The sequence below is a fragment of the Delphinapterus leucas genome, chromosome 15, assembly GCF_059928025.1.
Source record: "Delphinapterus leucas isolate spDelLeu-1000000601 "Yukka" chromosome 15, BTC_Dleu_Yukka2, whole genome shotgun sequence".
NCBI classification, from domain to species: Eukaryota; Metazoa; Chordata; class Mammalia; order Artiodactyla; family Monodontidae; genus Delphinapterus; species Delphinapterus leucas.
Genome location: NC_143143.1, coordinates 41,846,333 through 41,858,815, shown reverse-complemented (window position 1 = coordinate 41,858,815; position 12,483 = coordinate 41,846,333). Strand labels below are relative to the sequence as shown.

General features: G+C 45.2%; 1 protein-coding gene across 4 annotated transcripts in view; it reads right to left on the bottom strand.

The window, feature by feature from the left end:
- KIZ (kizuna centrosomal protein) overlaps positions 1 to 12,483 on the bottom strand; it is a 113,838-nt gene that overhangs the window by 17,149 nt on the left and 84,206 nt on the right. For 3 of the 4 annotated variants that reach the window (XM_022594206.3, XM_022594207.3, XM_089896514.1), the window contains 2 exons: positions 11,293 to 11,458; positions 10,364 to 10,429 (listed from right to left, as the gene is read on the bottom strand). In XM_022594206.3, coding sequence (XP_022449914.2) covers positions 10,364 to 10,429; positions 11,293 to 11,458 — 232 coding nt within the window. Of the gene's footprint in view, positions 1 to 10,363; positions 10,430 to 11,065; positions 11,459 to 12,483 lie in introns of all 4 variants that reach the window. The other variant, XR_002647464.3, reaches the window with a different exon arrangement.

Below are 12,483 nucleotides of genomic sequence, written 5' to 3'. Positions count from 1 at the left end.
TTAAAATATGCACAGATCAGGGACTCTTAACTCTGAAAATAATAAATCCTAAGGCAACATTTTTTAACATTGCTGGACTGTGAAATCAGTGTCCATTGGAACTAGCACTGATAGTTTGAAAACTTTAATAAAGAAAACACCAGATGCAGTACACGCACGAGGGGAAAGTATTGTTTTGTGTAACATCTGTGTGTGTGGGGGGAAGTGGCCTGGGATACAAAGTGTTTCTTGCTGTAGGTTAATCCCAGTGTCCCAGGGTGGCTCGACAGGAGTGCATCATAACACTCTCCGATTAATCCTAACAACCTTATCACCTCACATTCATTGTCAGGTAATCTGTTGAGGGGGTAAGGTATTAATAAAATCAAAGGTGGAGTGTCTGAATTCTAAAAAGGTAAAGAATCACTGTAAAACAGATGAAAATGCGGTTTTGTTTTTATTTTATAAAGATCAGCCAAAAAGACTTTCAGCTTTTAGGATACAAGTCCAGATTTTAATGACCATGTGCTATTTCTGCATTCAGTGAAACTTATTTGGTCAAGGAAAAGATAGCAAAAGATAGAAAGAAATTTTTTTAAAGAGAAATGAAGGAAGAAAGCGGGGAAAGAGGGGAGAGAAAGAGAGAAAGGAGAGCTGCTTCTTGATGAACAAAGGCTCCTGGTGGCTGGAAGCTGGAGCTGGGCTCTGCTGTCCACCATCTGAAGGGAAATCATTTGACTCCAGTAAGCCAGCTCTCAGGCTTCTCAGAAACCAAGAAAACATGTGCTATTTATTTTCAGGAGAGGATTTTTGTGCAAAATATCAGGTTAGTAGCTGTGAGGTGATTTCAGATTGGGGGTGGGGGATTAAGTATTCTGTCCAAATACAAGACGGAATGTATCTCATCTCTGGTGTGAGCCTGGAAGGGAGGACCGGGCAGCGAGTCACCCCCGCCCAGGGGCCATCCTAGCGCTCGGAAATCAGCTCCACATGTCTCCCACACTGGGGCCTGCCCGTCCTTCTCGAAGGACTCGGACTCTCTCACTGGGCTGCCCGTCCAGGCTGCCTCAGTCTGCTTTCAACGGTACAACAGTTTGGAGGGAGAAAGCTCATCTCTCCCGCCCACGCAGCCAGAGCCCCCACCCCCCCCCTTCCCACGCCCGGCTCCTCACGGGCACTTGATCCTTAAACCTCCTGTGGTCCTTCTCCAAGCAGAGTCACTGGCGGCCGTCCGGACAGTTTTTATGTGGGATGTGGCGGCCCTGACCCGAGTAATCAAGGGTTGGCACGATCCAGCTGAGGACCGCCGGGCACATCGCCTTCCCCCACCTCCAGTGCACGCTTCCTCTAATGGTTTCAGCGCAGAGTGAGGTTTAAAAGGTGAAAGGATTACGTGCACTCCCTTGGAGGAACAAACACTAACTGAGGCAGGACCAGCGACCCCAAAGCAGCCGGAGGGGTTGGAGCAGACGCTCAGGACTGGAGTCGTTCTCCCACAGCACCGGATACCCTTATTCACTGTTACTTTAGTCAGAAGAGCTGCACAAAACAGCAGACGAAGAACTGAGAGATGACCCAGAAAGGAAAAACAAAATCAAGGTTTGGTTAAAAAAATGATCAGGAGAGGTTACAGGCTACACAGCCTGTGGAGAAACAAGGGAAGAGGGGTTCAAGTACACAGATTCTGCAGCAGAGAGGACAGGGCAGGACTGTCAGTGCAGACACTCTCTGGGGCCCGGCAGGACCACACACGTGACTCTGGCCAGATGGGAGCGGTAGGAGGGGCGGGAGAGCTCACGCCCTGTCCGGAGGGGACAGCTGTTCTGTGGCCACGGCCGACTGCTGCCAGCCGGGAAAGCGGGCCTAGTCTTGCCAGATTTCTGGCTTAAAAAAAAATTAAAACACTGCACAGGCCACACAGAACATACTTGCAACCTTGAAACTAGACAGCGGTGAGCAATTTTTTCTGTGTCCACTGAATGTGGCACAAGAACACTCAAGAGAAAAACTTCAGCCAAGGGATACAAGCTAGATGTTAAGGATAGCTTTCTCCGCTAAAAGAGCTGACATAGCCCGGGACATAGGATCAAGGAGGCTGCAACAGCTGTCTGGAGATTGCTAGGGCGCTGTATCAAACGGACCAGATTCCAGAATTTTTGGAAGCAAGAGTATACTTTTTGCTCAAACAATTCAGACATTCTCCTGGAACAGCCTAGAAGACTTGGCCAGGACACCAACGGCATAAAGCAAAGCCACAGAGTTGAAGTCTGTGGCACTTCAGGCCCAGACTTTTCTGGAAGGAAGAAGGGCAGTGAGGAATCAAGTGGCTGAAAGCCGCATGGCGTAGCCCTGCAAATTCAGTTGTTAAATGAATGAGTGAACAGACAGGGGAGCGAAAGGAATAAAGCTGGAGGTTCCAGTTGGCCTGCTGTAAACAAGGTCGGGACGAGGGTAATATCTCAATATTTCCAAGGTGAAAAGACCTGTGTCTTAACTGCAGGGACACCATAAGTCTGCAAATTTGAGGACTGGGTGGCCCCTTAAGGCTTCACTTTGTAGCCTGTGACTCAGAACTCCAGAGAAATACTTCCTCCCGTTAGTAATGTCAAACCCTCAGAAAAAAACTGAGTAGTGCAAACAATTAGATAAAACAAGCATTTCTAAGAATACAATGATTTTCAACTAGATGCTCTGGCGCACACAGAAGTAGTGTACACGCAGGCGCAAGTTTCCAGCTCTGGGCTGCTCAGTCAGGCTTCCATTACACATTCAAAGCTGCGTCAAGACTGAGTTTCAAAAGTAGAAACTACTGCGGCTGAAAATACAAAATAAGGCAAGGGGTCCAGGGGTGAAAATCTACCCTTAGCTATCAATTCCAGACTGACGACACAACAAGAGAAATACATTTTTCCTTACTCTGTTACACAAGCTGGCTGAACCCCATCACCTATCTTCCTGCCAAGTGGTGATGGATCACCGAGATTTTTTTTTCTTTTTGATATGCATTTTGTCTAGAAAATGGGAACAGAGAAAGAAAATGAAAATGTGCTGAATAAAGGGAGGCAGGAGAGCGATGATGCTGAGGAGAGAAAGAAAAAGCCTCAACTTCTTATCTTTCATTCTCTTTTATATGCAAATGTACACCTGCTAAAATACTTCTAAATCTACCAAATAAAAAGAAAAAGAAAATATCTGGCGAACAAGTGCTTTTAACAACCCATTACAAGAGCCAGATAAACACGTGTTTCCCCAGCCTCTGAGGGGTGTCTCCGTCTCCAAGGCAGAGGCTCGGCCTGGCTGGCCTGGCTTTCGCAGAAATCCCTGGTGAAGAAAAGAAGAGAGGGAATAACAAAAGGAGATGCAAACAATGCCATACTACAGCTAGAAAAGCAACCCTGAACCGACAAAGAACTGGGCATCTCTGAGTCAGGAAGGATAACTGATTCCTGTAGGAAGCATGCAGAAATTCTAAACTTAAATTCGAAAAATAGTTTCTGCCCACGAGTTTCCCAGGGCTAACGCTTTTCATGTATTTCTGCACCCATGCCAATTTTTCATTCACACTGCACTAGATGTGTTGCTGATGGAGCAAACCCAGTTGTCTTTGCAAAATAAAACAAAAATTGTGGGATGTAACTCTAAAATTAATTCTAAAGGTAAATACTATTACTTAAAACCCAGAAATCACTTGTCTAGCAATCTACTCAAATTAAAACAAGAAACTATTAGGCTAAGGGTGCTTTCACAATTCTGAAAATACAGAAGACTCATCTTATGTTTAGGAATTAAAAAAAAAAATGCCACACGGGACTTCCCTGGTGGCGCAGTGGTTAAGAATCCACCTGCCAATATAAGGGACACGGGTTCGATCCCTGGTCTGGGAAGATCCCACATGCTGCAGAGCAACTAAGTCCGTGTGCCACAGCTACTGAGGCCGTGAGCCACAACTACTGAGCCCATGTGCCACAACTACTGAAGCCCACGCGCCTAGAGCCCGTGCTCCACAACACGAGAAGCCACCGCAATGAGAAGCCTGCGCACCGCAACTAGAGAAAGCCTGCGCGCAGCAACAAAGACCCAACGCAGCCAAAAATAAATAAATTAAAAAAAAAAAAAGAGCCACACGTCTAGGTGAACGTGAGAGGCACACAGGCTGGCTCTATAACCGGAATTACTTTTCATATCTAGACTTTCTGCGGTAACCACGACTCTACCAGCAATCCTGGGCCTGGGAGCCTCTTGTCCAGGTTTCCTCCGTCCTCACACAGGGAGGGCAGATGCACGGAGAAGGGAAACGCTCCCCGTTCAGATGAGCTGCCTGGAGATGCTTCAGGAAATAGATGTTTCCATCACATTCTGAATTTCTATGGGGCAATTCAACAATTACACCTGCAAGTAAGTGCCAGGCTTGTAACTGACCTTTAATGAATGTTCAAAAACTGAACTGAAACAGTTTTGCTGATACTACTTCACATGAAAATTCATAACCATGTAACACTGCTCAGCCATGGGAGGTGAAATTTCAACTCTCAAGGTCATGGAATCTTTAACTTTTGAGTAATTTTGATCAGGAAGCTGTATCTTAATGGCATAATTAAATAGTCTTTAAAAGCAACTTTCTAGCAATTTGTACTCAGTGATTTATAAAATGAGAAGATTTGGAAATAAAGACAGTAATATCCTCCTCCTCCTCATCATCATTTATAGCAGGGCCAGGAACAATCACTGTACATGACGAACCAGAAGCCGGCAGTGTGAAATACAAAGAAATCCCTCCCCACCCCCTGTACCCCAAATTCACGACCATCCAGAACCTCAGCATGTGACCTTATCTGTAAACAGGATCTTTGCAGATGTAATTAGCTAAGGATCTCAAGATGAACTCATCCTGGATTTACACTGGGCTCTAAATCCAATGACTGCTGTCCTGCTGGGAAGAGGACACAGAGACACAGGCGGCGGCAACGTGAGGACGAAGGCAGAGACTGGAGTCGTGCTGCCACAAACCAGGAGCCACCAGAGGCTGCCACAGGCCAGGAAGGATGCTCCTCGGAGCCTTCAGAGGGCCCTGCTGCCACTTTGATTTTGGACTTCTAGCATCCACAACTGTGAGAGAAAACATTTCTCTGGTTCTAAGCTCGTGGCACTTTGCCACAGCAGCCCTAGGGAAATCATACCCTCCCTGACCCCTGATTGTACTGAAATATCTAAAGCCCAACCTCTCCCCTCTCTCCACTCAAGTCTCTTGCATAAAATAAGGGTGTTTCACACTATGACCTACAAGGGCTCTTTCGGCTTTGAGATCCCCTGCTCCATGGTTCTCAAACCCGGGGAGTCACCTGGTGTGGTACACAAGACTGATGCCTGGGGCTCAGGCCTGGAGGTTCTGGGGCACCCGGTCCAGGGTGTGGCTGGGGTGTGGGTCTGTTTTAAAGCTCCACATGGGATTCTGCTGTGTAACCACTGAAGAGAATTTCTCAGGCACTTCTGAGTTCATCTCCTTGAAAGCACCCAATCAAGAGCTCTTCAGAAAGGCGCCTTCCATTCCTCTATGACCACGTTAAACAGGCCCCACCAGCCTGCAACGTCCTGCGTGAGGAGTTCTCTGCTGTCATGAGCAGCTGGACCCCTGCCACAGAGACGGGGCCAGGGCCAACCCAGCGGCACACAGTGCTTCCCTGGGCTCCCTTCCCCAGGCACAGCAGGTAAGGCATCCTGACTGACTGTGCATTTCCGGGACAGAAATGGTGAGGCGCAGTCTCAGGAAAGCCTGAGGAGCAGAAGTGCTTTGCCACTGGACTCCACAGTCCTCAGTTGTCACTGCAGTTTTCTCTCCCAGGATAAATCTAGCCACCGGTGACAATGCGGCCATCGTGTATTCCCAGCCTTTTCCCAATCTGATGCAAAACTCAAGCCATGATGTTTGGGGAAGCCCTGCCCACAGCCCCAGGAGCACCCTGCAAATCTAGGCTGACCTCCCACAGAGCTTCTAAATGGACGTACCTCAGTCTGACCTGGAATATTTCAGCTTGCCAAAGAATATCAGTGAGAAATGGCATAGTCAGGCAACCACTTTCAACACAGCTTGACCAAGAGAATTGGTGTCAAAAGAATGAGAGGCTGAATGGACATTCTTAGAGGCTTAATCCTCTTGAGATAAAAGCTGAGAGCCCTTTTCACATGGAGCTTAAGGAGATGAGTTTTGCCAGGATGGGCACGTGGGTGGGAAAGTACCGGTGGAGTGACTGATGGAAAGAGACGGTGTTCTGGCCTAAATCAACAAGCGCTTAAGGAAACTCCTTAGTACTTTCATTTTTATTCATTCGTTTGATGAAATGAGTGCCCATTGTGTGCCAGATACTGTGTCGGGGCTGGGTTTTTATGACACTTAGCATAAGCTGCATCATTTACTAAAATTAAAACTCACCAAATCCTCCTCAAAGGTAAATTTAGTATAAATACCAATAAAATTACCAATGTGGGAAATTTTACTTTGGGGGTATGAGTAGTTCAGAGGGAGACTTTCTCTCATAATCTAGACAAGCATGGCTTCAATTCTGGCCTAAGTGCTCCAGGGAAACACTGACCTGACTGTCCTGTACCCGCTTCGTGGTCTCAGGCTCGCCTAGGGGTACAGACTCACTCCGCTTTACAAGGGCCACCCCAGGACAGTCCACACTCAGAAATCCTCAAGAGCTGCCCACCTCTCCAGGCTTTGCTCATCATCACTCTCAAAATCGTCCTTGCAGGGCTCATCTTTTGTTAAGATACAAACCGATGTTTAACTGGTCCAGATGCCGTGATGCAGGCGCCTCTCATAAAACAAAAGAGGCTGCATGGTGGGATGGAAGGACTTCAGGGCTTAATTCCTGAAATTTGAGTGTAATTCAAGATCTGACACATTGGCTATATGGCCCTCAACAGGGCTCTCAATCTTTCCAAGTATGCCGGACCATGTGTAGAACGATTTGCTTACCTACAGGGCTCCTGTGAAGGTTAGAGACGATGGAGGCTTAGGAGGGCAGGGACCTGGTCTTTGGCTGTCCCTGGTATTCCCTGGACTCAGCCCAAGTAAAGGTGTAACATATATGCAAATTATATATTATTCTTAAATAAAGAAAACCACACACTCATAGATAATCACATTAATCTTTGATTTTGACCTGGATTCTTTAGTGTGAACAACCAGACTAAAGGAAGGGGTAGCCTGTGTCAACAAGCAGATCACAGGCTGTGGTTGTGTGCGTGGGTGTGTGTGCAGGAGGGTGTGTACGTAAGTCTCCGCACAGATGACAGGAACTAGTGTGAAACTCACATTCCCCATGACAGTGACTAACAAGGCCGATGCCTTCAGAGTGACAGCAAACTCTTTTAAGTGGTGGGGATATGCAATAAGAAGGGAAATGAATGAGAACGTCGGCTCATTTGATCCCTTCACTACGGAATGAGAATCACAGGCTTAGCATTAGAAGCAATGTCATTGCTCCCAGAAGCAAGAACCCTTCCACGGAGCCCCTCTAGAGAGCAGGTTCCTGCCACGGTTCAAGCCCTGGCACAGAACCTCATGCCTGGAAGACACCCGACTAAAAAGGCTAGAGAGTTCTGCCGTTACTGGGTGTGGATTCCTTTGCTGCAACACTCACTAACAGGGCTCCCGAGTTACACTCTATGACTATATTCGGTAAATCTGGCAGCCCCGCAAATATTTAAGAATAGCTTTTGTGCCCTTCTCAGGTTAAACTTTCCCAGGACCCTCATCATTCTGAAAACGGTGTAACTTCAGAACTTCTGCCCAATTTCCTGTGCCGGACCCTGATTTCCCTGTGACCTCGCTCTACCACATCCCTTGGGAGATGGCTATAAGGCAGAATCACACAGAAGCACCCACCCTGAGGATGAGCACTTCCGAACTGTCCAAAGTTACTACTGTAACCTGCTGGTTGTTGATGCAGGAAGCAGCTTTAACAAGTCACTTTCAATCCTGACATCGCCTGGGTTTAGTTACACTAAAGTAGCCCAGGTCAGGGGCTCAGACGGGTGAAGAAACAGAGCAGGAAGTAAAGAGCTGACAACAACGGCTGATGCCAAAGCCCAGGATCCACCACCACATCTCCTCAGCTCCCAGTGGGCAGCCTCACAAATGTTCCTTCTCTTTGGAATATTCCAGAAGGACTGTGGCCCACATAGACAGGAGAGCCTCAACAGAACTATTACAAAGGAGGAGGTGGCCTCCGTTATCTTAAATCAAACGATACACCTGCCTTACTTCACCAAAGGCCAAATCTCCAAATAATCATGGCAAAAGACACAAACATTTAGTAAAGAGATTTAGGTCAAGAACTTGGAGATCAAAGGAGCTGCAACGACAGACGCAACCAAGGAATACGCAGAGACCATGGAATATGCAAAGCAGAGATGCACAAGGCCTCTGGCAGGAACTTGGCGGGACGTGCCGAAGAGGAGGGGTGTGGTGGCAGGGCGCAGAACGGCAAGGCTCCCACTAAGAAAATGCTTCGGAAAGCTTTTTTCACATCCCCCAGGTTATTTTATATGCCTTCTGCTTTGGCCTATAACAGGCACAAAGCATTTTTTAAACTGTGAACTACTGATGGATCAATGACAATTTCTTTAAAAAAACCTTCATGGCAAATAGTCCGTATTACTTCTAAGTACATCACACCTCTTCCCACGTGAAGAGAAGAAAGACTTGAAACCCTGGTACTTGACTATCTCCTCTCTTAAGAAGAAATTCTGAGATATACAGAGAACAGACTGGAGATTACTGGTGGGGGGGTAGGGGGTGAGTGATACAGGTGACGGGGGTCAAAGGGTACAAACTTCCGGTTATAAAATCAGTAAGTCCTGGGGATGGAATGTACAGCACTGTGACTACAGTTAACACTGTGGTACCGCATATCTGAATGTTGCTGAGAGCGTAAACCTTAGAAGTTCTTATTACAAGAAAAACAATTGTAACTACATGTGGTGACGGAGATTAACGAGGCTGACTGCGCTGATCATCTTGCAACGTCTACAAACCGTGAACCATTACCTCGTGCACCTGACACGGATGTAACGTTGCATGTCAACAGTACCTCAGTTAAAAAGTCCCATGGGAAGACTACATCTGTATTAATTTGGGGACAGTCACTGACTGATACTGAACAGATGAGGAAGAATAGGCAATGAGGTCACTTCCTGGTTCCTCCCCAACAAGCCCTTAGGATTCTAACTGAAACAAATTCAGAGGTCATTAGAGATCCTGCACTCAAAGGTAGATGCAAAAGGAAAGCATTCAAATGACTTCTTGGATATCTGCAGTTTGGGATCATCTACACTTCTATTAACTCTGCTAATAAAAAAATAAACAGGGAATTCTATCAGAGTTTTCTCAAAATGAAGAAAAAAAATGCAATAAACGCATCACCAGGGAAAATGTTTAAAAGAAAAGAAAACCTCTGTATTTTGGAGTGAAATATTATCTGATGCAGAATATATACAGTAATTGCTCTACTATAAACTCCTTTTTCAAAATCAGAGTTCATTCTAGATACATGGGTTTAAAAGTAATCATCAGGCCATGAATCATATTGCCATAAAGGAAACCATTCTCTTCTGCTTATAAACAACAAAACTAACACATATGCAGATGCATGCCTCAGTACCTCCGTGCAATGGTGTGTTTACTTGCATAAATATTTAAGGTCAGACCTTTGAATTTATAATGAAGTAGCACACCACTTTACAAAATAAGGTACTAGTAAATTTAGATGTACGACAAATAAGAACTCTGTTCAGAATACTAATTGCTGCTATTGATATTCTAAAACTAAAATAAGTAATGACATTTAGATTTCACCTAAACAGACCTAACATATGTGCAGAAATCTTAACAGATCTTAATGAAACTTTACTGCTAAAATTTTTAAATGATCAGATGGGCTTTGTAACTGAGGCACAAGCAAGCTTCTTGTCCAGCACTGGTTTTTTTCCTGCTCTTATTACAGTATAATGATACATTCAATTATTACAGGAAAGAAAAGAGGGAAATCAGAAACATCTGTAGTTGGCCATAGAATGACTGGTGTTCCCCATGGGGGCTGACCTTATCACACAGACGCAGGTGCTGAAAGGCTCATGGGGGGGTGGGACACTCACACGTGTAAACATGTAACAATTCTGAAGGACTCAGCAGACAGGGTTATTTTCTACCTTCCTTTATGTTAACCTAAGCTCACACCTCATGCTCTCAGGATTGATCCCTTGCTGCAGCACGTGGTAGTGGAATGCACTTGCTCTTCGCAGAGTCCACAACCACCAACCTGAAATGTTCTGGTTATATAAGGAAGTTGAATCTGAGGCCCTCAGGCAGCCACGACCTTACCTGTGACTGGCATCCTCGCTGCCATGCTTTCTTCTGCGCTCTCGTCTCCGCAGCCACTGGAAACTTCTAAAAATCAAACATATGATAATAAAAATGTATTTCAAGGTTATATGGATGGAATAGGCCTTTGTCTGTTTGGTTTTTTAACTGCCATTCCTTTTATTTGCATTGCCTTCCCATCTTCTTTTCTTGGTTAGTTTATCTCATCTGAAATACACTGTTACTAAAGGAAACCTATTCGAAAGCTAAGGTATCTCTATGCTGCTTTCATGCAAAACAATTTAACCTTACATCTATCAGACTTGTGTGGGGCTTAACATAAGTGGGCCTCAGGTCCTGTGCACATTATCAACTTCTGACAATATCCTGAGCAACTCACAGCTATCTTGGAAATGCCATTATAGCGGTTTACTGGCACGGCTTAACAGTAACACTAAAATAATCACAATTTCTAGATACTAAAAATTGCTTATTAAATTTTGGGGTCATGAATTCATTGATTCTTAATCATCTGTTTAGACTTTTATAAGGTTCTATTATAATTTAAAAGAATGTTTAATAATTTTGAGTAAATTCTATTAGGTGATATCAAAAACTTCAGTTCTTTACGGTATCATTTTAATGGAATCATCTTCATCTTTGTGGGATGATCAAAAAGTATATATTATCAATTGTTAATTTTGTTAAGATTTCATAACTTACAAAAACATATTTTATTGGAAATTCGGCAGAACTGCAGACCTACGATTAGGTTTCCCAGTCTTGAAACACCTATTTCTGGAAGGTGGTATAAAACAAGTAACATGTCATGTATATTGAATCACAGGTATTCCTTAGAAGCTTTATTTTATGGGCACACTTTGAGAAAGAGGGTGTCACATTGATTCTGAACGCAGTTTCGCTGTGGACAGACCCTTAACAATAGCAACCTCGTTCCCTTGTAAGAACACAGCTGAGCCACAGAGCAGGCTTTCCGTTCTTCATTCCACTGTTGTCATTCAGAGTGGATGGCAAGCTGCAAGATGATTCACTGCTGTGAGCAGCCGACCTATCCTTATGCTCTCCTGTGAGGCCTTTTTTCAATAATGCTGTTGCCTACGGTGCATAAAAGAAAGCACAAAGAAATGAAAACAAGCCGTGGTGAGTCACATTCCCCTTGGTCTCAAAGACCCAGCCTTCAAATGTTATTTTAGGTTAAGCTTTACTTAGGATTTAATTTGTCTCCTGACATTTAACTGAAATTAAAATGCCTTCAAGATAAAATAACACCTGATTATTTTCCAGCGTAATTTAATTCTTTACAACAACTTACACTCACAAGAAGACATTTTTTGAGGACTGAATCTTATGTAAGCAATGTTTTTCTACTTGGGAAGTATGTATATGAGACGTGACCACCTCTGTTAACCTGGGTGGTTTACCCAAGATCTACTCTTTCACTGCACGAATCCTGTTTTTCAGGCACGTGAGGACAGAGTTGGTTTGGACTGAGAAGGAGATCTGGAAAAATGTGACCTTACGGTATCCCCATTCTTCAAGAAATGACCCCTGAACTTCCCCTCAATGGGAAGATTGTGGAAAAACTTGGGGGCGGAGGAGGATACACTAAAGCAAAAAGAGAGCCGACCTTATTGGAAATCATAACCTTCAACGAAGGATAAAGACACTGTACTTTGCCACTAAGCCTGCCGGGGAGCTTGGGGAAACTCAGCTGCCACATGGCCTATCTGCTTTCACAGGGCACTGAACTGTCGACATTGCCAGAAGTGTCCTGGGCAGGGAGGTGGGCAGGGATTTTACCACAGCCAACGTGAGAGGCAGAGAAAAAGTGGCACTTAATAGGATAGGTTAATACTCATGCCAGTGCATTTCCAGGTCAGCACTCCTCCCCCAAGAAATAAAAATATACTGGTGACCAGAGCTGAACAACCATTGGTGCCGCTGTCCCGCTGCCAGAGCACAAGCCTCTCTCTCCCCCTACTCGGAAGTGGAAGCCTGCCCCGGCGGTGGGAGAGGAACACTAGGTGGTGGCGCCGACCTCTCCCTGGTACCTGATGACAGTAGTAAACACGGGGCAGGGTCCGACCCACTGTGTGGGGAATGGACCTGAGACCCTCAAG